Source organism: Mesoplodon densirostris, chromosome 18 (genome assembly GCF_025265405.1).
Source record: "Mesoplodon densirostris isolate mMesDen1 chromosome 18, mMesDen1 primary haplotype, whole genome shotgun sequence".
NCBI classification, from domain to species: domain Eukaryota; kingdom Metazoa; phylum Chordata; class Mammalia; order Artiodactyla; family Ziphiidae; genus Mesoplodon; species Mesoplodon densirostris.
The window spans coordinates 45,419,977-45,446,309 of record NC_082678.1 but is presented as its reverse complement, the minus strand read 5'-3'; the positions used below and the strand labels follow the sequence as shown (position 1 = coordinate 45,446,309).

General features: G+C 55.3%; 1 protein-coding gene across 1 annotated transcript in view; it reads right to left on the bottom strand.

Annotated features, from left to right (window-relative positions):
• The window catches only part of WSCD1 (WSC domain containing 1), a 41,470-nt gene extending 18,878 nt beyond the window's left edge, over positions 1-22,592 (bottom strand). Inside the window, exons 1-5 of the mRNA XM_060081017.1 lie at positions 22,510-22,592; positions 12,683-13,386; positions 6,009-6,123; positions 5,491-5,675; positions 1,172-1,293 (exon numbers count right to left, since the gene is read on the bottom strand). Coding sequence (XP_059937000.1) covers positions 1,172-1,293; positions 5,491-5,675; positions 6,009-6,123; positions 12,683-13,109 — 849 coding nt within the window. The 5' untranslated portion in view covers positions 13,110-13,386; positions 22,510-22,592. The remainder of the gene's footprint in view (positions 1-1,171; positions 1,294-5,490; positions 5,676-6,008; positions 6,124-12,682; positions 13,387-22,509) is intronic.
• Positions 22,593-26,333: the final 3,741 nt, after the last annotated feature.

The following is a 26,333-nucleotide window of genomic DNA, read 5'->3' as shown; positions in this document are numbered from 1 at the left end:
AATAGGAGCACCTATGGGGGCTTCCCTGGTGGCGCAGTGGTTGAGAGTCCGCCTGTCGATGCAGAGGACACGGGTTCGTGCCCCGGTCCGGGAAGATCCCACATGCCGCGGAGCGGCTGGGCCCGTGAGCCGTGGCCGCTGAGCCTGAGCGTCCGGAGCCTGTGCTCCACAACGGGAGAGGCCACAGCAGTGAGAGGCCCGCGTACCGCAAAAACAAAAAACAAAAAAAAAAAAAAAAAAAAATAGGAGCACCTATGGTTGTCAAGAGGATTACATGGGTTAACACATGTAAAGTTGGAACAGAACCTGGAATAAATGATCAATACCTGTTAGCTTCTGTTGATAAATAGCATCATTGTTGCCAAGGCCCTCCTCTCTGCTAGTCCTACTCTGTTACACTGCCACGTATCACAGTCCCATCGAGGCTACTGAACCCCAGCACATCGGAGCAGCCCCAAATCCCAGCCTACTGCCCCCCAGGGCTATTTCTAGGGCCACAGCATCCAGCCCAATCTGGAGACCACAGGTCTCCAGCCCCAGCTCTCAGAGCTCTTTGGGCGGCCCGCCGGTCCCGCCAGCCTCGCTTCACACCCCGTCCCCGGTCCTGCTTTGTGCAAGCCCCATGTGGCCTTGATCAACATTTCCCACCCTGGAGCTGGCACGCAATGCAAGGACAGTGGCCTTTGGTGCCCAGCCTGGCCCCTGCACAGAGCCACACTCCAGTCCTCAGCCCAGGCTGAACCAAAGGTACATGAGTGTCTACAGCCCCCGAAGTCAGATTCATGGCCCAACGCTGTCAGCGCAAATAACAGAAAATCTGCACTCCCCAAGTCCCAAGCCAGCATCTTCCTGCTTCCAAACCAAGTCAATTTAACATCTGACACGTGTGCCAAGAGCTCACGTCGGGAAAGGCATGATTCTTTCAGCTTTACAACCTTCTCTGACAATTCCCCACCCAGCCCCGATCACCTCGTTAGCGGGCTTCCTGCTGGCATCCTCGGCGACTCTGCTGCATCATCGCCCGCCGCCCTCCCGGACCTCCCTCCTCGGCTCCCACCCAGGCTCCGAGGACGGACAGCCGCAGCCCCGCACGGGCGCCTGCCCCTCCCTGAGACCACCACTCAGGCTGGATGGTTAAAGGACAGGGCTGTGAGATCATAACTGTTCTTACTTTCTGGGAACAAAATCCTGAACACGTCTCCACGGTCACGTTGGCCTGTACCAGGGAGTCGGGGAAGGCGTGTGTGATGTTCTCCAGCAGTCGGAAGCAGCCCCGGTACGTGACGGTCCTTCCTGCAGGGAAGGAAATGGGGTTCCGGTGAGAAATGGTGCCCAGCGGTCTTGGTGCCTGTCACAGAGGAAAATGGTGGCTTCAGATGCCAAAACAGGTGGAAGTACACTCGGGAAAGGCAGATTTCCAATCAGAGAGGGCAAACTGCCCATAGAGGCTGTGGTCAAGCCAAGCTCCTGAGAGAAACCAGGCACCAGAACCTTCGTTAGCCTTGGTCGCCGGGGTCACCGACAAGGGACCATTTGGCTGAAGCTTCTGAACTCACGTCTTGCTTCTCCTGCCAGCCCTCGGGGGACAGTGTGCATCCTCTCCTCCTCCTTCCCTCTCTCCCTTCCTCCCTCCCTTCCTTCCTTCCTTCCTTCCTTCCACAAATCGGGACTGTGCATCCATTGTGTGCTAGATTCTGCACCAGGTGACCCAAGAGATTGATACTCAGGAAGACTCTGTCCTACCCACACACGCACGAAAAGAAAAGTCAATTTGGAAACCTGAAATCCTGCCACACTCCCCCTTGCTGGGCCGTCGAGTCACACCACTACTTTGCTTTCTCTCTGATCTTGAACTCCTGCCAAATTCTAGGAATACTCCTCAAGCCCGTGGTACACAGGCTGCCAAGTTGTTCTACAGACCTTCTGGTGGAGAAGTTCAGCTCCCTAGCTGGCTTCCTTGGTGTGGGGACAAACCTTCTGGAATGTTCCGGCACCAACTGTTCCTATTTCCTCCAGACTCCTCAGAGTTTCTCTGGATGGCGTCCTGATTCTCATCCCATGCTCCTTTGAACACAACATCTCCTGGGGCTCAGCATCTCTCCCGGTTCTCTCCACCTGCCACACCTCTTGGAGAGAGTAGAAACCCTCTAGCCAGCCGGCACCATGGCGGGAGGCCCTCTCCATGCAAAACGACAAAGCAGGACCAAACTCTGGGTCTGGAGGCCCATCCTATCGACCATGGCACCAGTGGTCTGGGCGTCAGGGCACGGACCTTTCAGGGCACAGATGAAGGAAAGCAGCCTGGTGCTGGGAAAACAGTCCAGGCGGAGCATCCTAACGGCCTGGGATCGAGCCCCGGCACCGCCAGGGACTCAGTCCGCCATCTGGGCGTGTCATGGACTCAGAGACTCTCCATTTTCTCACCTAAGTAACACCTGGCAGCTAGAGTTGTTCTGAGGAATGACATGCACCCACCCATCTCCCAGAGCCACTTTCCTGCCCTGGATTTTGGTGCAAGGGCCTGGGGTGATGACTTGTGCAGGACCCACAGAACTCCGTCCTGTCCGGTAGCATGACTGGGCCCCCAAAGGACAAAATATCTAGACGGACTGGGCTGTGGTCCTCGGTCAGCTGCACTGGGGTGGGACAGTCTCCAGGGAGACAGGCTTCGGGCCACATGGCAAGGGAGGGTGAGCAAGACAGGCAGGGCGAGTGGGGTGATCAGTGTCCCGGTGAGTACCTCCCTGTGGCCTGGGAGGAGGCTGCATCTGGGTCACCCCAATGCTCCCCACACCCAGCCCTGACCCTGACACACAGCAGGTGCCCAAAATGTGCTGACAGCATAAGGAATTGGACACGACAGGGCAGGTGAGGGCGCGGCATAAGCTGTAACAGGTCAGTGCTACAAGATGCGGCTAGAAGCATCAGCTGCCTCTAGACTTCACCGCTGGGACTGTCGGGGAAGAGGCTGTCACCCAGGGCAGTCCATTCCACACCCTTCTCCCCTGCTCCTCAGGTGACAGCTCCAGGGGCACTTCGGGCAGAGGGTACCTCCAGGATGGAGCCACTGATGACTTGCTCTGCACCTCCCTCTGATCCCAACCCGGGGGGCACCTTCATGGGTCTTACTCCTGTGAGAGCTCCTTGCCAGTGAGAAGCTGAAATTTCAGATGGCCGGTCACCTGGTCACCTCTTGACAGAGGTCCTGTCGGTTCATGCCCTTGAAAAGGGAGCAGGCAGGCAAAGGTCAGCCATGCAGGCTCCACAGCCTGCCAGAAGGGGTGGCTGTTCAACCATTTCAACATTAACTATGACAACAAGTCTAGCCAACTTGAGATCTGAGGCTGGCTTGAATGACTGGAACATCTGACCCTTAACCAGTGGGCAACCTAGAGCCAAATACTGATCTCTAAGAGTCAGTGGCTGAGCAGGCAGGACGAGCTGCCAGGGCAGCCCAGAGCCCACATACAGACCTGATCCTCCTGGTGGGCAGGGCTGAGGAGTCAGGGGGGGCTAATGTTGTTTGGACCCAGGAAAATCAAAGGTCCAAGAAGCCCTCCTGGAGCAGTTTGGTCCTCGGGAAGCCCATGTGGATGCCCAGATGACAGGGCAGGACTTGATACATCCATGTACCATGGCAAACTGCTGAACCACGACAGGGCCTGGCACAGAGTAGGTGTCAATGAGTATCTGTTGAATTAATGGCTCATTAGTGAATCTGTAGAGTGTATTGTCAGGGTCTCCACCCCTGTCCCCATCCCCCCATCTGGAGCCCTGGCTCCCAGACAATCCTGTCTGAATATAGGAAGCACCAGAATAGCCTAGCTGGACGGGTCTGAGCACTGAGCCACTCGCCCCATCACTCTGACCCCATAGATGGTAGCCAGTGTTGGCTTTGAAGCTCACCCATGCGTCTCTGAGCTGGGCTTCTGGACTGCTTAGCAAACTCCTTCATCACTAGGAAAGCTCTCCCAGAAACCCCTCTGCAGTCTTCGCTTCTGACCTGACACCTTTCTCTGAGCTCTGTCCAGTTCTTGAACTAATCCATCAGCTCTGCTGGAGCCCTGGTCCATGGCCAGAGGTGGCTGAGTTCATGAGCTGATGTTCCTGGATGCTGGGCTGTGCCTCCATCATCTGCAGTCTCACACTTGCCAGTGGTGGGGGGAGGTCTCCCACGCTCTGACTTCTTCCCAGCCTGGCCCCTCCCAGTCAGGAAGAGGATGGCTCCCCAAATGTGCAAATGTACACAGCCATATTATTTTATCAAAGGGCCTTTTATAATGACATCAAGTGGATCTGCAGCTCATCTTGCAATGAGGACAAATCTGAGTTTCACAAACATCTAGCTGGGCCCCCTCAGTTGTCCTCGCTGTTTGATAGCACTTTCAGGTGAAATTCTGGGAGGTTCAGTCTTGCTGTTTGATGCATCAGCTTACTCTCCCTCGTGGTTGATAATTTCCTCCTGAGTTCTATAATTTTGAATTGTAAACTCATCTTCAGTGAGAATTTATCTACAGGAACTCTTTACACCTGGGTTGGTGGCACAGCTCCCAAGAGAGAATTTTGCATTTGCCTCTGTTGGTACCTCCAGATGGCCCAGAGCCAAATTTCATGTTGGAGCTTTCAGGACCAGGCAGACAGCAGAAATCTGAACCTCAAAACTCATACAAATGCAGGCCTGCAATTATAAACTCTTAGGTTATAAATTCTTAGGAAATTTGTTTTTTTCACCCAAAGCTCAGGTCAAAACAGACAAGTTTTTCTATTTCTGGTGTTTTTTTTTAATCTAAAATTTCAATGATTTATACTTCAGTGAAATTGGATCCAACTATATACAGAAGTTTCAATCCAACTCCCTACCCTGAGAGGCTCAAAGCCTCCTTTTCTGTTCTCTGTGGACATGAAAACCTAAGCCGTGTGATCACCAAGATCAGCAACGTCCCCTGGCAGAGACCCAGAGCTGCACAGCATCCTCGATTACCTTCATCTCACCACTGTGATTCCTGGTTCCCACTTCTTTCCTGGAGCCAGGGATTTCCTTACTTTCTTGTTAGTTCAGCTGTGCATTTAAAACAATTTTACCCAGCATTTCTAGGTGTTTCATAGCTAGGAAACATTCAGACTACCTGGTCTGCCCCATTGCTAGAAATCAAAGTCTGCCTCTGCACTTTACAAACTAGACTGGAACCCAGAGAGGGGAAGCAAACTGCCTGAGGCCACACAGCATGTCTGAGACACACCTAGACCTAGGCCCTGGGCCTCCTGATCAGTTTCTCTCTCCCATAGAGGATGAGGAAAGATGTGCCTCGGTCATGAACTCGAGCCAACTTAGGCTCACCCCACACCCCTGCCGCGAGCCTGTCTGGGGAAGGTGGTGAGGAAGGCAGAGCACGGGTTCGGTCCCACGTGGTTTGGATGAGGGGCTGCAGATGCGGGGGTGGTGGCAGAGCAGGGGACAGACGGAGCTCAGGGACAGACTGGCACACTCACGCTTCCTGGAGCCGGGCTGCAGCTGCTCCACGCGGTACACGGAGAGACGGCCCACACCCCCGCACACGGAGCTCTTCTCCCCTTTGCACTCATGGTTACACTCCTCTGGCCCCATGCTCATTGCTGGGAGCCGGTTTCCACAGTAGCATTCGGCCCCGGCCTCCAAGCCAGCATAGACGTAGGACCTGCAGGCAGAGCGGGGCCTGGGGTGAGTCCCGACCTTGGCCCAGGGCACTGAGGTCTGGTTCCAGGAATGAAAGCTGGGTCTGGGGCCAGGCTGAGTCCTGGCATTGCAGGAAGTGAACCCCGGGTCTCCTGACACTGAGCCCGGAGCTCTTTCCATAACCCCCTGCCGTCCCGTCAGTAAACTCTTTGTTGCGGACAACTGGGATCTGATCGGTCGAGCTCTGCTTATACTATGACAGCCAACTGGAAGCCGATGCATCACCTCAGGGACACCACTTCCACTTTCTGGACTTTATTTCCAGTGGAGTTGATGGTCAGGGTCCCACACTTACCGCTCAGCACACGCATTCTGGCAGTGGGAGACGGTCATCTTTCTCAAGTCAAAAAACACAGCCCCCTTCAGAGTTCTCTCCTGGCCGTCGTCACTGAAGCATCCCATGTATGTGCCTGCAGGCGGGGAAGAACAGCAGAGACTCAGAGGCCCCGGAGAGAGGGAAGATTACCTGGCTCCACCCTTGGCATTGCCCTTCCTGGCTAAGGCTCTTCTCAGAGAAGCTCAGGGGATGAGGCGGTGGTCCAACCCTCCCTGAAGGGCCTCTGGACACTTCCACATTGTCCTCTTCCTCCCCCTTTTCGTAGTTAATGGCCCACTGTCCCTCCAGACACCCTGCCAGGAGCCTGGCATCAGCCAGAATACAACTTTCTTCCACTGACCCTCACCCACTGAGTCTGGCTGGTTTAATTTCTTCCCCTGGACCCCTCTCCTCTCCATCCCTACCCTTCCTAGGCTGGAAAAGGCCTCTCTGCCTCCAAAAATGTCTCAATAGGCAGGTTCTGTCACCTCCTCGTGATCCAGAGGGAAGAAATGAGTTATGGAAAGTCTGATCTTAGCTAACATAAAGATCTTACAAACAGGGAGAGTTATTTCAAGAAGAAAATCTGCCACCCCAGGAGGCAGTAAGCCCCCATCACTGCAGGTGTGTAAGCAGCATCTGTTAACATGTAAGAGAGCTGTCCTGTGTGGGAATCATTAGGACCAAGGGACAGCTGAGGCCTCCCCAGTGAGGGCATCTCTGGCACATCCCTGCAAAGGACACTAGGGGACAAGACTCCACAAAGCAGTGACAGTGTTGACCCAACCGTGCACATGTCAATGAGAAACAGCCCTGACCTGTCACCTCAAGAGAGGGAGCTGCCTCCCAGAAATGCACAGCAAAGCCTGGAGAACTCCAGCACTAAGCAGGCGTGTCAGGTGTGTAAATGTCATGTGCATCACAGCGCGTTGAAGGAACTGTGCATTGGGAGTTTGCAAACACACCATCACATAGTCCGAGCTGTGAATGCACACCCACAATAGCTGTGCCGAGATCTGGATCAGGCACCCGTGATAAAGATGCTGCTTGTCTCCAGGGGAACGTCTACACTCAGTTCCAGGATGTCTCAAGTGGCGCCTGAGCGGTACGCTGCAGCCTCCGGAAACTAGGCTGTCTCTGGGAAGCAGCACGCCCAAGGCCTCCCAACAGCCTGCCAGCTCCCAAACGGCTTTGCGGGGAGGCGTAACGATCTCATCCACCAGTCCAGGAGCTCCCTGTTCAGGCAAGACTGGCTTTTACTGCTGCCAAGAACCTGGCCCAAAGCAGAAGCTCAGGGCCGCCTGCTGAGTGGTTTGGAGGAGTGGGTCTGCCAGCCTTCATTCCTGGGGCCCAAATCAGGGAGTGATTTTCCTGGGTGTGAACACCACACTTAAATCCATCTCTGACCTTGACTAAATCACTTCAACACTCTGTGCCTCAGTTTCCTCAACTTTCAAATGCATAAATGCAACCCACCACCCCACCCAAGCTCATTTCTCTTGCCACATTTGGACATGTCCCTGCTCCCTCCTGCATGTCCACACTTTACTTCCTACCTGTCCTTGACAACTTACAGCCCTGACCACTCCAGCCCACTATGGCCTCTCCTTTCTCTGAATTGTCACAATGAGTGTCTGAAAAACTTGCTGTCACCCAAATCCTTATCATTAACTGTTGTTGTTAAAAATCGTGTACACCTGTGTATCCTGTCTCTGTATCATGCCTTAAGGCTCATTGAGGGCAGGGACCACACCTTCCCCTTAGCTGGTGACTCACCAAGCAGGGTCAGGCACGATGCCAACAGTGGGTTAGAGCTCTTAAAACCCACAATGACATCCTGTGAGGGTGCGAGAGGGGGAGCAGAGAGCCCAGATGCAAAGAATGGCTGGTCCCATTGGCTGCACCAATGTGCGATTCCCAGGGCCCCAGGTTAAGAAAGGCAAGGCAAGAGGAAGATGACCAAGATGGTGGAAGATGGGACTCTCCGCCATGCCAGGAATGGTTGAAGACCCAGAGACCTCAGGTTAGAGGATCTGGGGCTGAGAAGAGAGCAACAGTCACCTTCTCAATGTCTGCCAAAGGGTCTCTCCCCCTTGCAGGCTATGAGCCTCTTGAGGTCACCTTCATCACGGATGCCCAGCAGCACACACGTGGCCACACCCAGTGTCTGTCCATGGACACAGGCTCCACTCCTCTACTCGGGACCCCAGACACCCAGTCCCCACAAGCTTCTCTCTCTTTATATAAATCTCAGGACTACAAAGACCAGAAAGCCTTCACCCAGGTCAGTGAGAATCAATCGCTCTCCTTAGCCTGCCTACTTAGTAAAAACAAAAAAAAACCTAGTATTTAAGAAATTTCTGATGTGTGTTGCTCAGCAAAGAAGAAATTCTATTATAGCTTTCAAGTAAACATCCAAAACAAGCTCAGGGGTTGCTAAACATTTATCACCGTTGATGGGAAATTAACCAGAAGGTTCTAAAGGTGCCTGGGCTCAAGACCCCTGAAGGCTGAGACCGGCACATACACATTTTGCGGGGAGAGTGGGGAAACAGCCTTAGCGAATGGGCTGCCTTAGATTCAAATCCAGGTTCCACTACTATCTGACTGCGTGACCTGGCATGTGCAGCTTCCCCTTCCTGAGCCTCCACTTCCCCATCTGTAAAACGGGGATATGGTCTCATGGAATTCATGGGGTGGTTGTGAGAATTCCACGAGATAACACAGAAAGTATCTAATGCAGGCGTGGCATGTAGTACGGGCTCAGTGGTGACTGTTTTTATTGTTTATATGTCATTGTTAACAATAAATATTTTTACATGACTTTACTTCCCTGAAATGCAAAATCCTTCGTCATTAAAATGGTGATAGCACCACTGACATCATCAGGCTGTTCAAAGATTAAATAACAGATGTACACCTAGGCACATCACAGATGCTCAGATAAGTAACAGCTATAATTATTCCGATCCTACACTCTAACCTGGGGGCCGAGTGTGACAATGGCTCCGTAAATTTTTTTTTTTTTTTTTTTTGCGGTACGCGGGCCTCTCACTGTTGTGGCCTCTCCCGTTGCGGAGCACAGGCTCCGGATGCACAGGCTCAGTGGCCATGGCTCACGGGCCCAGCCGCTCCGCGGCATGTGGGCTCCTCCCAGACCGGGGCACGAACCTGTGTCCCCTGCATCGGCAGGCGGACTCTCAACCATTGCGCCACCAGGGAAGCCCCCGTAAAATTTTTTTTTAATATATTTATTTTTGGCTGTGTTGGGTCTTTGTTGCTGTGCGCGGGCTTTCTCTAGTTGAGGTGAGCGGGGGCTACTCTTCATTGCGGTGCACGGGCTTCTTATTGTGGTGGCTTCTCTTGCTGCAGAGCACAGGCTCTAAGCATGTGGGCTTCAGTAGTTGTGGCGCACGGGCATAGTTGCTCTGTGGCATGTGGGATCTTCCCGGACCAGGGCTCGAACCTGTGTCCCCTGTATTCGCAGGCGAATTCTTAACCACTGTGCCACCAGGGAAGTCCCGGCTCCGTAAATATTAGCGGAAGACATTAATAAGAGAGAAAGAAATGGTTTTGAGCAGTCAGGCTTGGGTTCTTCAAAAACAAGAAGAGGCTAACAAGCTACCAGCTGGCTGTCGGGTGGAACTGACCGGTCTGGAGGGGACGCCCACGCCCCGCTGGTCCCATCTCAGTTTGTAGCAAAGGCCTGAGACGCAGGCGCCTCCCCCTCTGCTTGTGAGGAGGAGGGGAGCCCTTTCTCCTGGAAAAATAATGAATGGCTTTTCTAACTCCCTGACAGAGTTAGAAAGAGAGAATGTGCAAAAAGAAAGGACTTCCCAGGGATGCACTGGGACACATTCTGAGACGGATTTATTACTTTCGGCTGAAACGGAGGCGATATATTATTGTCTGTGACTCGGCATCTGCTCATTTGCACATCAAAATGGACATGCCATGAGGCTATTAACGATGGCTTTGGAGATATTGCAATGTCTTTGCAAATTACTATCAATAAAAAACAAACTGGCTATGAAGAAGTTACTATTTTTCCCCTAGTAAACTTACTGACATTTTATTCCATTATGGATGTTGTCCAAGGTATAATGAAATGCTCAGTGATTGATGGGGCCTCCTGCAGCTTCCAAGGCTTGCCTGCCGGATCCCCTTACAGGGGGATGGCAGGCTGCCCGGGCCGCAAAGAGACGCTCTCTTTGTCTGCAACCCCAGCAGCTGTCCCGAGGGCTGGCCTGCGAGCTACTCTCCACCAGGGAGGCCCGCCTGGCTGTGCGGGGCCCACAGAGCCCCAGGAAGGGAAGGGGGCTCCCAGAGGGTCCTCAGGCCAGTGCCCACCTCTCCCCACTTTCTCTGAAGATCTCCAGCCAGGATACCACGGCCTCTCCCAGAGGGCGAATTCTTCCTCCAATCCTGGGGGATATTCAAAATACTGAATAACCTATTGGGGCGGGGCACCAACCTGTCAGAATTATCACCATTCAACACCCGGAACCTCACTGTTCCCGCTGTACCAGGCATTAACCCTTCACTTGCTAGGTTTGGGGGTCACCAGGGAGGGTCAGCCAGAGCATCAGAGTGTGGAGGGCACTCAGGGGCTCAGGGCAGAAACGGGTGGTGTATAATGGGTGACAATCGGTCCTGTTTACATCTCACCATGATCTCCTCAGCGTTCACTGCAGCCTCTTCCATCGCCTCTCTAAATGATAACTTAAGGGGTACCCACTGGTTCTCCTGGATATACGTATTCTATACACAGGGCTATAACCAGGTCACCCTGAGTCCTCCCCTCTGCTGCCCAGTCACCCTGAAGCCAGGTTACAAAGAACTTGTCACTTCTGTCTAATGAGCCCCAAGCCCTTTGCATGTGCCTCTATGATGCCTCAGTCACACTGTGGGGTAATCATTTGGGTGCATAGCTGATTCCACCACCAGACTGAACTCCTCAAGTGCACAGTGAATAGCACACATGGAGACTCATACGTGGGTCCTCAGTAAGTGTGGATTGAGAGAAATAAAAAGAGGAATCATGGCTAACTTGCCCAAGGTCATAGAGCCAATAACTGGCAATACCAAGAGGTATTTGAAAACAGGTCTGTTTTCAAAACTTGTGCTCTTTCCATGCCTTCTTTCCAAGAAATCCATGGCAACTTTGTTTAGTCACTTACACTTTAGTCTAAATGAGTTACACTGGTGTAGCCTGCAGAGAGACCCAGCTTCTAGATGTGTTGGGGAGAGTTTACAGAAATTGTATCTATATGAAATGAGCTACAGAACCAGTTCCTCAATTCTCCCTCATTCTTACATGAAGCCTTGCTGAGGAAGCCCACACAAGGGCTATGACCTAGAGGATTTCAGATGAAACTTCATTCCATGGAAGTTTCTTTCTTGTAGAAGGCAGAGTCCTCCAGTCTTCACTGTACTGGGCCACCAGACTCATCCTCCTCAGGCTCTTGCCTCATCTTCTATATCCTGCCACTGAGGACTCTAAGCTCCAGCTACACTTCTTATACTCAGGATAGCAGTTCTCCTGTGATTTGTGGTACAGGACCAAATGGGGTGGTGACAGGGATGCTGGGACACTGACTGAGGTCAGTCACCACCCAACAACAGCTGTGACACTCCGTGGGTGCTCACTTCACACAGGCACAGTTCACTGGGCCCTGCATAGTCTGGATAACTTGGTGTAAAGAGTCCCGACCTGGAACCAGGCTGACCCCATGATGGAGTCCCAGCTGCATGACTCTGGCAGTCTGATGAGTGCCCCGCCTGTGTCCCCGCGGCCTTGCTGCCTCCAGGCTGCACCCTAAGATGCATGTTCTACCCTCGCTCCAAGCCCCCACTTGCTCCATAACGTACCCTTGACTTCCCTGCCTTCTCTTCCCTGCCTCACTGCCCACTCCCCTACCAGTGTTCCTGGGATCACGTCCCAAATTAACCAAGTCCATTTGAATCCTGGTTTCAGGGTTTGCTTCCGGGGAACCCAAACTAAGAGAATGACCTTGGGGGAGTTTAAATAATAATAGCTGTCAGTTCCTGAGTGCCAGTGAATACATCAGGACGCCTAGCCCAGTGGTCCTCAGCTTTTGCGTGCATGAGGACCACCTGGAGACCGTGCCGGACCCCGCCCCAGAGTTTGGGACTTGGTAAGTCTGAGAATCTGCACTTGCAACAAGCTCCCAGGTGATGCTGAGGCTGCTGGTCTGGGACTCTGCTTCGCAAACCGCTGCTCTATAGTGTCACATTTTATCCTCACCATAACCCTGGGGCAGGTATCCCAACCTCCATTTCCAAGGAACCCAGAGAAATTAAGAGACGTGGTCACCCAATCAACTTGGGGCTGAGCCAGGATTCAAGCCAAGGTCTGTCTCAGCTCCAAGACACTCGCACGTCTCAACCTCCAGCCACGTGCGAGCCCAGCTGGGGAGCGAGCAAGACTCCAAAGGGCTTCCCCTCCCAGGCCCCTCCTGTCTGCCTCGGAGCCGGGGGAAGGGGCGGTGTGGGAAGGCCATGGGCTCTCGGCGCCTACTTCTTGGGCTGCCGCCAGGGCCAGGGAGAGGGGACACCAGTCCTGTGCCCCCGAATTGGGCCCCTGGGAGTAGCTCCCATATAGGCAAGGAGACCCAGGGCTGAGCACCTACCTTGGCTGCTGGCGGCTGGCCTGGGGGCCTCGGGGCCCAGGGCGGGCGGCCCCTGGGGGTCCCCCTTGAAGTGGTGGAACCAGCGGCGCCGCAGCTGGCGCAGCTCTGAGTTGCGGCTGCGGAGCCAGCGGGGGCCGGGCCGGGGCCGGGCCAGGGGGCCCCGCAGCACGTCCACGCCGAGCAGCAGCTCTGGGCTGACCCGGGTGTCATGCAGGGCTCTGCTGTCCAGCAGGCCCACGCCCAGCGCCACGGCAGACACGGGCAGGGCCTGCAGGGGGCCGGGGGCCCGGGGGCCCGGCGGGAGGCCCACTCGGGCCCGCTGCAGCAGCAGCAGGCTGCCGGTCATCAGGTAGGCGGCTGTGAGGAAGAAGAGCAGGAACTGCGTCCGGCGGAGAAACTTCTGGAGTCGGAAGAAAGGTTTGGCCATGCCCCTGGGCGGCAGGGCTCCCGGCTGGAGCCCAGGGATGGCTCCTAGCACCCAGGCGGGAGGGAGGCTGGGGCCTGCGGAGGCGTCATCCCTGCATCCCGGCAGCAGCAGCCTGTGCTCTCCTGGGGTTACTGTTCCTCCTGCCTGGTTTTCCGCAGGTGCTCAAATGGCCCCATCACTTAACTCCGGCCTGGACCCTGCAGCTGCAGCTTCTGCCCAAGTGTCACAAACTTTGCCATCCCTGGGCTCTAGCGACCCTCATCTCCAGCTTATAAATCTGGAAAAGAAGAGAAAGGGCACTTAGATGCAATAGGAGGGTCCACTTCTCCCACTGCCCCAGGGTCAGGCACCCTGCACTCCTGGGCTCTGTTTACCAAAGGCAACAGCCGTGTTGCAAGATTACATGACAGAGAGCTGGGTTCCAGTCCCAGCTCTGCCACTGCATTATTGTGTGACATCAGGTGGGTTACTTCACCTCACTGGGCCTCAGCTTCCTCATCTGTAAAAGGGGGCTAACACTCTATCCCGGAGCGGCAGGAAGATCCAATAACGATAGCGGTAAGGAGGAAAAACAGCAGCCGAGGTGTGTTTAAAAGGATAACCAACAAAGGTCTACTGTACAGCACAGGGAACTCTGCTCAATGTTATGTGGCAGCCTGGCTGGGAGGGGAGTCTGGGGGAGAAAAAAAGAAAGAAAGAAAGACCTTCCACTCCCATCAAAAAAAAGAAAAAAAAAAAAAAACCAGAAAGACCCACAGCAGTGTCTTTGCACTGAATCCTTACTTCATGCCAGGCACTGAGCTAAACGCTTTATGTATCATCTCATTTAATCCTCACACCAACCCAGCGAGGTAGATACTGTACAGTACTATCCACATTTTACAGATGAGGAAACTGGGGCAAAAGAAGGCAACGTAACTTTCCCAAAGTCACACAGCTGGTGAGCAGAGGGGCCAAGGTTTGGAACAGTCTGTATTCAGAGCCTGGACTCTGAACTGACACGTGGCCCAGCCTATTATGAGACCCCACCACCTACATGTGCACCCAGCCCAAGGCGTGAGTATACAGCAGGTGCTCAACACAGGCGTGCTGACTCCCCGGGTGCCTTGGGGCTGCAAACTGTCTTTTGGAAATGCTTCTGCAGACGTGGGTCGGTTTTAACACAGGAGAGGGCATACGGGGAGAGAGCGGGCTTGCGTAGTCTTTCCAGGCTTCCTGAAGGCAGGAGGCCAGAGCAGGAGAGTGCCCCAGGCCATGCACCTGCCAACGGGGCTGGGCGCCTGGTGAGGTGAAGGGGGGAGGGCTCTCAGAGCAGCCTTCCCGGGTGCCCCTCTGTTCCCCAGGACTCAGCTCTCACGCTGGGCTTTGGTTTCCTTTGGCGGCGCCTCTGAAGTTCACTGTCACGAGTTCGCAGAGGGTCCCGCAGCTGCTGTGAGCCGGGCTGCTGGGTGAGGACAGCCCTTAACACAAGGACAGGCTTGTCCTGGGGAGGAAGACTCCTAGGGGCGTGACTAAGCCGCTGCCTGTAACAGGGCCCGGTACCCCGGCCAGGGCCCCACGGCCCCTCAATGGCTGCTCTGTGCCCTACGGACGGCGGCTGGGTGTGAGAGGAAAGATAATGTTTGGGCTCTAGTGGCCTGGCACTCCAGGGTCCCGGGAGGGGCCCAGACCAGCATGACCCTTTCTGATTCAATGCTGAGAGCTGCCAGGTTCTGAGGCTTCTGGGGAGGGCAGGATCTGGGAATATGGGGGTCTGGTGGGTCCTTTAGGCTGGGGCAGGGGTGGCAGGCTAGGGAATCAGCAAATGAAGGTGGAATTAAACCCTGAGTCTGGGAGCCCTTCCAGACGGGTCTCCAGAGCTTTTATTTTCTCTCTAAGCTGGTGTGTGCCAGGCCCACCCCAGCCAGCCTCGTCAGATTTGTAGACCCGCAGAGAAAATGCCAAGAAATCCTGACTGATCTCCCTGCCTCTAGCTTTGGCCCCTCCAATGCATCCTCTGCAAGGCTGCCAGGGTGATCCTACTAACACACAAATCTGATCATGGCACTCCCCTGCTTAAAACCCTTTTCAGTAGCTCCCCATGGCTTTGGGATAAACTCCAAGCTCCTTAGCATGACATACGAGGCCCCCTTCCTGATCCAGCCCAACCAGCTCACCTCTCGCCAGGCCCTTTCCTTCTGCTTCCCCACGACGTGTGTGTGCACACACACACACACATACACACACACACACAGAGTCCAGCAGAGTGACCACACAGCACATCTGCCCTGGTGCCTTTGTACACAATGCATTTGATGTCCTTTTCTCCCTCTTTGCCTGGTGAATTCTTGTGTATCTTCCGAGAATCAGCCCAGGTGCCACTTCCTCCGAGAAGCTCTCCCTGACCACCACTCACCCACTGGTGTAGATTTCTCTGTCTTCCCACAGCCCTTGCTGACCCCCATCCCAGCATTCACCACCCCGAGATGATTTTAATTGTCCCTGTACTTGTCAATCATCCTTGCAGGGCTGTGACTGACTCAAGGCTAGAGGTCATGCCCTATGCATTTTAGTAACCCTGGCCCCCAGCATGAGCCCCAGCAGCATAGATGCTCAGCCATCTCTGTTTCTGAATACATTTTTTAAAAAATGAATGAGAAGATACATTAATAGGCGAATCATGATATCAGAAACCTCCTCCTGTGGGGGTCAGGGCAATGAAATCTCAAATTCCGGTTATTCAGAGCTGTGGGAACCTCGCTGGAAACACGGGAGATGGAGTAATACGTGAGCACAAAGGACACAGCTTCACCAGTTCAGGTCTCACAGATACATGGAAATTAATAAGGGTGCCTGAGCTTTATATGTTATCCTTCCTGTGTCATTCTAGGAAGAGAGGTTTCCAGATCTGCTTGCAAAAGGCTTCTGGTTACAAGATTGGGATTCTACCAGTGAAAAATCCTATAAAACTAAAATATAAGGGGAGAGAGGACGCCTGCTGTGGGAAGAAAGGTTCTGACGAGATGGAGCCAAAAGGTGGGCAATGGATCAGCAGTTCAGAATTTTGAAGCCAAGACCCGGCCAGAATTTCATACGCATTTGTATACAGGCTCTGGGAGCACACTACAAAGGACACAGTGCGATGCGGCACTGTCAGGGCTGATCACACCCGGGTTCCCCAAGCACTGCCCCCGCCACCAAGTCCTCTCTAGAGCCACCCCTTCCCAGAGGGGCCTCCCCTGGTCTGGGGAGGTGGGCACTGGACGTGGGGGCAGGGGGCAGCTACTTTCATGCCAGCGCTCAACGACCCTGGCCTCCTATAAGGCAGGCTGCCACTCTGAACTTCTAACATCGCGAAGCCGATTCCCAGCCCAGAACACCTGCCACATCAGGAACCTGTCCCCCTGCCCAGACTTCCACCCCACTTCCCACTGATATTACATTTGTCAGTCGTCCCCCACTCTCTGCCACGCTCACGTCTCCCCCAGGGCACAGATGACACCCGATCTCACATTCTGGCCACATCCCCAGGTCCTAGCACACATCCAGCAGGGCAGCGCCCGTAAAAATGTTTGTTGAGTGACTGAACCTGAAAGAGGCCTGGGGTGGGGGTGGGGGTGGGGGGCTGGGCTACGTGCAGCATCTGCACGAGGGCTCACAGCCAAGCCACAAGGCAGCTGCACAGCAGAAGCAGCCAGCGCCTGGGGCGCGTATGTAGCTGCTGCTCATCAGCTGTGCCTGCTGTACTCCAAAGCCAGGAGGCCCTCCATTACAGCAAATCCACCTTGAGCAAGTCACCGCACAGGGCAGAGCCTCAGGCTCCTCATCTGTTAAATGGGGGTAAATAGGCATTGTCCTGGGATCGAATCAGGGAGTAAACCTTCTGTTACCTACAGCCTCCAGCTTACAAGTGCAAAAGAGGCAAACATGGAGACGCTGGAGGAGAGGCCTGCAGCAGCTGAGCTGTGGGGGGATCAGCCACCCACACTGCCTCTCAGCCTCCAACTCCCTGGGGAGGGCGCACTATCCCAGGCTTACTTGAAGCTGCCCCCATGCTAAGGCAGCTGTTAGCAATTGCTTGCTTTTCAGTGCCACCATTTATGAAACACTTGCAGCGTTGAAGAATCTGGCTAGACTGGGTTGTGTATTTCACCTGCACCATGTCATTTACTCCCATCTCCCGCTGAGGCAGATGCCCTGATCACCCCCATCTGAGCGCCCAGGTCTCTAAAGCTCAGCTGGGTGAAGCACCTTGGCCAAGGCCAGACAAACCAGGACCGGAATTCAGACCTGGCTCCCTGCTCCCAGAGCCCACCCCATGCCCACTAAGCTTCCCGCCTCTCTCCCCACACCAGCTTCACACGAGGCAAGATTGATTCCCGAAAGGGGTTTAGTGTGCCTCCATCACCACCTTTTTGAAGACATGCCAGGATGAAGCCCCTGGACATGGTGTCTCACGCGGTGTCGCGCCCCCCGCCCCACCCCTCTCAGACCTCCCAGATGCTGCCATGTGGTCAGCATCACAGCCTCCTGGGCCCCTCCCCTCCTCTGCAGGTCTGGACCATTTTTCCCCAAGGCATGCTTCCCATGTGACACCGCCTGTTTGGGAATCATGCAAAGTGCTTCAGGGGGACGATGGGGGGGCAGGGGGCCCACCCCTACCTGAGGTTCTGGCCTTGTCGGGAGGCGGGAGGCACCAGGGAGGCACTGAGCCTCAGGCTGGACAAAGGTGGATGCCAGCTGTCCTGCCTGGTGGCCTGTCAGAGGCCCAAGTGCCACCCCAGAGGAGACCAGGGCCCAGGGGAGGGAGCCCCTCAGTTTCTTCCCAGGAATGAGAGGAGAATATTGGGACAGAGGGGCTTCTGGGGTCTCAGGTGGGGACTTAGACAACTTGAGCCCTTGGCTGTCACTTGGTTGTTATCTGGGCCCCAGGCGAGGGTTGGGCAGATGGCATCAGGCTGGGGTTTCTAAGGGACTGAACAGGAGAGGGGTGGCGACAGCCGGGAGAGGAGAGAAGGCAGACCTCGGGCCTGGGGGCTGAAGAAAGAGGTCAGAGACGGCCTGGGCCTGACCAGTGGCCACTGGGGTTCAGTCATGTGACTCTATCACCCCTCACCCCCCCTGCCAGAGAGGACGGGCAGGTGAGGGGAGAACAACTCCAGCTGCCCCAGAAGCATGTCGGCCACTGCAGCCACTGCAGTGAGGGCTGCAAGCCTCTGGGGATCCAGAGCGGTGCGCTCTTAGCAGGGTGAGAGCCCTAAGCTCAAGGAACAGGGACCGACATGTTGCTCCCCAGACGAGGAGATGGGCATTCGTGGTCTAGCAGTTCGGAGCCCCAGCCTGCATGGCCGGCAGCTGGGGTCGGGGCAGGCGGGTGTCTCAGCCTCAGGACCTCAGCAAAGCCACACCGGGGAGCCTCCAGCTGGGCTCAGTGCTCTGAATTAGCCCTCCCCTGTATCTTCCCACCCTCAACCCCTGCCTCTGCCCTGCTCAGGCTCAGTGCCTGTCATCTGGACCCCGTCCCCTCTCCGAGACGCTGTCCCCTCCCAGCATCCTAACAAAGAGATCTTTCTAACTCCAAGAACTAGCAATGCTATAGCCTGCAATGGCTCCCCAGGGCTCAGACGACCAAGTTCAAGCGCCTCAGCCTGGCATTCAGTGGCCCTTCCTGGTTCAGTCTCCCAGCAACTTCCCTTCAGTATTCCTTCCAGAACTCGACGCCCCACTGGCCAGCGTGCAATGCTTCATGCCCCCTTACACATACTCTTCCATCGGCCAGGGATTCCAACGTGGGCCCCATCTTGTGGCTCTGAAAGGCTTTGTGGTTACCAAGGCTCAGCTCTAATGCCACCCCCTCCAAGAAGCTTTCCTGATCCCCAGAGCAGAGCCACTCCCCAGCGCTCGATGGCGGGGCTGGATGCTCTGGGCGACGTGTCCTGCCTTGAGTCCCGGCTATGCTGCCCACTTCTCCTCCCAGCCTATGAGCCCCTCATAGACACAGGCAGTGCCTCTGTCCACCTCTGCGTGGGGCACAGGGCAGACCCCAATCATCTGTGCCCACTGGACACCCTCCAAGGCTTGAGGGCCATGCTGCCCTCATCCCAGGGTCCCACGCCTCTGGGTCTTGGAGATTCAGAAAGAGAGCAAAGGGCCCACTAAATATAGATCTGCTGGGCCCTGGGGTGGGACAAGGTCTGGGAAATGGGAATGGGGTGGGGTCCCTGCCTTTGAGGAGGCAAATCTTTTGATCTTCTGAACTTCAGAACTTAAAAAGTCCAAAATAAGAAATATTGCTAAAAAGGTAAAAAACATAAGAGTAAGGCTGAAACTCCATTCAATGCAAAGGAGGTGGGGGGAGGGGGGAATCCTCCAGCAAACCAAAGTGCTGGGGTTCATATAAATAAGAATAAATCTTTATGTACCATATTAGAGATTGCAAGGTACTTTCACACACTCTCAAGTGTGCTGAATGAATCAACAGACCATCAAATGGATGACTGATTTTCCCATAAACTCATGAAGTCAAATCATTATCATCTCCATCGTGGAGATGCAGAATTTGAGGAAGACAGAGGGCAAATTAACTTGACCAAAGACAAATAGCTATTGCTAGACTGAACTCAAGTTTTCGGATTCCAGGTCTGTGGCATCATCTACCATATCACATGGTCTTCATCTGTACAACTCCAGGGATGGAGATGCCTCCAGGCACCCCTCTAGGGGCCAGGGCTGCAAAGAAAGACAGAATACCACCAAATGCACTAAAAGGCATTTCGCCTTTTTAGTTGGTTGATCTGGAGCCCAACCCGCTCTTGCAAGAGCCAATCACAGACACTTTTAGGCTATCTCTGGGCCACCTCTTTAGTAGAACCCGATTTTGTTCATGTGTTCGTATGTTTCTCCCACTGAGTGGCAACCTCTCGAGGTTTGTCCAAACCCCACTGAGTGATTTGGATAAATCTGGGCAAGTGGGTGGAGTACCCAGCCAAAGTGAACCTCGCCCTTCTCTGGCTCTGTGCCTGCCGTGCCTCAGGTCACTGGGATGGGGGACTTATGCCGGCGGTGGGGGAGGCCAAGACACCTTGGGCCTTCCTGTCCTCAGCACCCTCCTGGCCCCCTCATGAGTTTCCAGGAGCAAGAAAAAGAGAATCAAAGTGGAGGAGGAAAGCCTTAACAGCTACCAGAGGCACACAGTGTTTTATGATGTACACAATGAATTCACTCCATTCTTCCAACTACTCTCACGTCCGCATTGGGAGATAGGGTTCCTCCCTAAATACGTTCTCCAAAAGTGCCACCCTTCCAACAACTTTCCAGGTGATACGTCAACATGCTGTTTATTAAAACCACGAGGAAGAGAGATTAAAAGCCGCAGTGTGAAAAGAGGCCCAGGGAGAAGGTAGTCCAAAGCCACGTTCAAGCACTCACTCCTCAGATGAGCAGGGCTTGCCTCCAACTCAGTTCTGCCCCTGCTGGTGGGTCTGATCATCACTCACATACTATGGATAAAGACCCCGAAGGTCTAAACACCGAGCTTTGCCCGGGCCTCAGTGTAGCTCCGGAGGGAGAGTCCAGGGGCACTGGTCTCACTAAGGCCGAAAAGGATCGCAAGCTGGGCGTGTCTACAAAGAGAAACACGCCCTCCTGAGAGGCGCTGCTCAGACATGGTTCAGTTCTGGTCTAGAGGCTCTGGGTTGCCTGTTCAGGCAGACTCTACAGGGAAGCAGCTCTGCAACTCACTGCCCAGTGCTCAGAGGCTCAGGCTTTAGCAGGCGACCAACTGGTGGCCCACAATATCCACTTCTGCCTGGTTAGGCAGACAGGAGGCAAGGGGCAGGGGTCTGGCCTTCTGCCTAATCCTAGCGTCTCTTCACTCCTAGCCAGACATGCTGTAGGCCACAGGACAGTGCCCCACAGGGCTTCAACGCCCACTGAATAAGGGATCCCCTCCCCCCAAAATAAGGCATTCTTCCAGAGGAGCTGTGGCAATGGTCCTGCTGAAGACAGGGGGATGCAGCTGTAGGTGAGGGCCAGGGGGCTTCTCCTGGGGGAAGATGAGGCTGCCGGGCTCAGCGCACCAGCCCAGCTGCCTGCCACACTTCCTTCAGCGAGTGTGCATCAGAGATGAACACGGCCGCTCCTCCCCATGGAACTGCTGGGCTCTGATGGCCCACCGGGGCATCTTCTCCAAGGGACTGGTGAGGCCAGAGCTAAGGGTATGGCGTGGGGCTGGGGGCGGTGAGGGGAATACTCGAGGGAAACCCCCCCGCTGCCCTCTCTCCAGACCTTGCAACCAGCAGGCAGGGGCGGCTGCAGGCAGAGCGGAGCCGGCCAGCTTTCTGCCTCCTGTATGCCACTCGCCACGAGCCCTCACTCTCTGTGCCCGATAACCTAGGCTATTCAGAGGAGAAAAAGAAAAGGCCCCCCCAGCTCCTGATCCCAACCACGGCGTCCCAACATGGGATAACCCGAGTGCTCCATAAACTGAAGCATGCCCTTCCAGCGGCAAGAGGGAGGGTAGCGTCTAACGCTGTTAGAAAAGTAGAGAGGAGTTCCGAGTCTGTCCATCCTGGGAGCAGGTGGGGAGCAGGCGAGCGTGGGCAGCAGCGGGATCCCAGGGCAGGACGGGGGGTGGGGGGCTGGAACCCTTACAACCAGCCCTCCCACTGCTCAGAGAAGGGTCAGAGGTCTCCCTCTCCGCCCCCGCCTCCCCACGGGCGAGCCAGCACCGAGCAGGCATCATCCGTGGGCACAGATGCTCGGGAAAACAGACACCCGGGAGGTTGGTTACCCTGAGGCAGAAGACCCCCCTGAAGGCTTCCCATGAGAAACGAAAAACGCAATTAGTAGCCTCCAGTCGTGAGTTTCCGTCTACTCTTAGGAAAATGCAGAGCTCTACTTGGAGTAATTTTCTGGACGAAATACGTGCGTTTCGCCTTTGCCCGTGTGCCTCAAGTTCACCAAGAGACAGAGAAAACCCTCCGCTGACCGGAAGCCTGGCGTGGTGGCGGAACGAGAGGGAGCTGCCACTGGTAAACGTCTCCTCTTAGAAGAGGCAGTGCGCACCCCAAAGCCTGTCCTCGCCCCCTCCCCGGATCCACGGCTCCCTCCGGGGAAACGGAGGGTCTCTGAGGATTCCAGGAGGCGGACGCGGCTTGGGAAACTGCTTTGCGCACCCCCGCCCCATCCCGCTCGTGCCGAAGCGGCCCCCCAAGCCCGGCTCGACGCGCACACACTCCCGGGCGAAGCCGCCGTGGCCCCGCGAGAGGCGCCCCCCGCTAGCGCGCCCCGGAGCCGGAGCAGGTGCAGCCCCGCCGCGCTCCCGGCCGCGTCTACACAAACTTGTTGGCCCGCCGCTGGGGGAACCCTGCCCGCAGCCCGCGCGGGGGTCCCGGCTGGGGCACCCGGAGATCGCACTCACCCCGCGATCGCGGCCAGCTGGGGCGGCCGCTCCGGCGGCCACGCGCCCGCCTCCCTGGGGCGCCGAGCCCGCAACCCCGCAGTGCCCGGAGCCTAGGCGCCCGCACGCCCCCGGGCGGCCCGCGGCGAGGAGCGGCCCGACGCGCCCCGGGCACAGGGCGCCGCCACCTGGCTCCCTGGGCTGCGGACGTCCGGGCTGAGCCGCGGCTGAGGAGCAAGCGGGCGCCGAGCGGGCGGCGGGCGGCGGGCGGCGGGCGGCGGGCGGCGGGCGGCGGGCGAGCGGGCGCCCGGCTCTGCACATGCTCACTCGCGCGGCCCGGGGACAGCGGCCGGCCGCCGCCGGGTCCTAGAGGCGGCCGTCCTACTGCCGCCCGTGGGAGGGGTCGCTGTTGGCGGGGCGGGGCGGCGCCCACCCCCAGCCCAGGTCCTGGGGACCAGCCCACCTGGCACTGCCACTCGCGCTGCGGGGGAGCAGAGACGCTGACACTCACTCACACACACACACACACACACACACACACAGAGCCTCGCTCTCCGTAAAATACACACACCCACCGGGCGAATGCATTGGCGCTCACACCAACACGCGTCTACACAAACACACAGGGCACTGTCACACAGGGGAGCACGCCGCCACACTCGCTCAAACCCTCCGGGACACACGCACACTAATTCAAACACACTGAATCACTGCTTCACAGACACCCTGACACCTACACTCACACACACACACACACACACACACACACACACTGGGCTCTGTCTTGCTGGGGCACTGTGACAGGCACACCTGTACCTCCAGCCACCCAGTTTGTAGCGCTCTGATACCAACTCACAGAAGCAGACACACATTGGATCACTGTCCCATGCAGAGCTAGACACTGACACCCACAGCCTTATGCATGCACACACAAACGCACACACACACCGCTGTCTGAGACAGTCACCCACAGAATCACTACCCCACAGACAAATACACTGACACTATCTCCTATGCCTACACACTCAGGACTCTACCGCCAGCTACTACACTGCCCCACGCAGACCTACGGTGACAAATCCACACCTAGGTATAGCTGCCCACGCACCGGAGTCCACTGACAGACACACTGTTGTACAGAGAGTCATACTGGGCATTGGCCTGCGGGCATACACACAGACACACACACACAATGAGGCGGACAGGCGCTGATACAGACACACAGGTGTACAACCACACTGCTGTACACAATCCCCTTCTTAAAATAAGGGCTGGATCCAACCTTGAGGATTTCCCCTCCACGCCCCACCCCTGCTCCTCGGAAGCTCCCAAGCCACAGTGCTACCCCTGCCCTGCCAGGTGCATCAGTGGCCCCTGTCCTCACCCAGGGCTGGCTGCTGAGATGCTCCGGAGGCTGAGCACCAGCAGAGGCTGCGGAGCAGGATGCGATGGCATGGCTCGAAACCGGTCTTCCTGAAAGGGAGTTTCATGCCTCCGACTCCCGCTAGGGGCAGCGCAGCTTGGCAAGGCTCAGAGGAGCCCATTTTCAACAGGTGGAAGGCGGGCCGGGAGAGGATTAGCCTGGAGACCAGTTGGAGCCCCGCTTTATGTAGGTCAGTCAAGTGGCACCCAGAAGGGAAAGGGACGTGCTTAAGTTTGTCAGGCCAAGCGCTGGAATTAGGAGAATCAGCCCCCCTCCCTGGGACGACGGTGGGGAGCTCTGGAGTCCTTGGGGGAACTGGGAGAGGGCACAGTGTTACTGGCTTGCAGAAAAGCCCCCATGCACGTCCCTTTCAGAGTGTGAATGGCTGTGTTGCTATTATTACCAACAACAATAACCCACTGTACATTTTTGATTTTTGAAGTCCTCTCCAGGACCAGCTACATAATTTGTGGGACCCAATGCAAAACGAAAATGTGGGCCCTTTGATCAAGAATGAGTAAGAGCTTCAAGAAACAAGAACAGAACATTAAACCCAGTGCGGAACCCTTCTGAGCACGGGCCCCATGCCCTGCACAGTTCTTGTGCTGGTGAAGCTGGCCCTAAACTCTTTCATGCCCGTGGTCTCACTTAAAACTCACAATAAGTGAGAGGTGTGTGCCTTCACCATCTTTATCTGCAAATTAGAGAAAATACACCCATTCTTGGGCTTTTGTGACAATCAAATAAAATGCCTGGTGAGTTCATAGCACACTGTCTGCCGCAGGGTACACAAGTAATGCCTTTTAGTAAACATGATACGAAGAGCTTTCTCCCAAGGCTTTGCTACAGTCCAGAAATACCACCTGTGCAAGGCTCTCTTGATCCACAGGCTTGTGGTGATTTCTTGTCCTCCAAATGTCACCCCCCCAGAGGCCTGCCCAGACGTCCCAGCTGAAGCACCCACCTCTCTGTCCAGGCCCCAGGCTGCATAAAGCATACTGCCCCATCCTCACCTTGTGGATTTATTTATTTATTGTCTGTCTTCTCTTCCCAGCCCCCTCTCAGCCCCCACAAAGCCACGCGAATTTCTATCTCATTCAGAACTGTTTCCTTCGTGCCTAGCTTATTCTGGGCACATCGGCATGCCCACTAAATATGTATTAAATAAATAATTAAATGGTTTTTTTAAAAAAATGCAATGTGTCTAGCATGACATATTTTTAATGAACTCAAGCAGTTTCCCAATGGTCACCATGTGTCTTCCCAAGGACTCAGAGACTGCTTCCTCCTGCTTGGGTCCACAGACAGATCCATGTTTGTGTCTGGCCATCTTACAATGGCCCAGCGGGTTCTACTGACCATCAGGGAGACCAGGAGGGAGAGTGTGGAGGGCTCATGGAACCACGTCCCCCTGCCAGGGGCCTGTGGTGGGATACGGAAGCAGGTGCCCCTCCGATACCCACGAGCGCCTGCATCCGAGCATCCTCCTCCTTTGACTACCTAGCTCTTGGCTGCTGCTCTATCAATACCCTGGCAGGGTGACACGGACTTGACTGTCCCAGAGGAGCCTGTGAAGGTTGCCTTTCACTCCTGGTGGAACCCTGCATCATTGGAGCAAGCATCGTTCAGAGACCGAGAGAACCTCTGGCAACATCTGAAAAGAAGGGTGTGCAGTTTCTTCTTTCTTCCTTTGCTTTCTTCCCCTGTAGTAGTGCTGCGACTTACTGGTGCCCCTCCGTGCACTCAGACCTGCAGCTGGCTTCGACACTTTGCTGTGCTGCCTATTTAGTTGCTCTCTCCCATGAGTACTGCAGAGACTTAAATATGCCTTTGTGAAGACTCCAGCCACACAGATGGTAATTGTACCCCCTGCTGAGCTGTGCCTGCAGATACCAGACCAGGCGGGGGGAAGGCAGAAATCTGTACCTTCCTGGGAGGGAGGACTGGTCTGGTCTGGGAGCATCTGGACTTCCTAGGCATGGACCAGAGGTGCCCTGAAAGTTTCAGGAATTCAGAGGTAGCGGAGAGAGACTGGGATTAGAATGTGGAGGAAGGCTGAGTTTCTTTTCTGACTAGACCAGAATAGGCTGTGTGGCCTCATGCAAAACCTGCCTTTCTGTGTTTGCCTTTCTGTAAAATGGGCAGGTTGTCTAATTGATATTCAAGGGCCTTTCTTTAAGAGAGGCAGGGGAACGAAATGAGGGTGCTTTGAGGTCAATTCTGCTTCTCTAGTTGGGCAAATTAAATCATTTTCCCCAGATGTAGTTTTTTTAATCTGAAAAATGGGGAAAGGGTCTTCCTTCCAGTGCAGCGTTCCTGGCACACGGTATATATTCAGGAAGTGACCGCAAGGATGATTCTTCCAGCTGGTGGTAGTTATGATGACAACTCTAACTGGCTCTGGTGTGGGGGTCTGATGTGG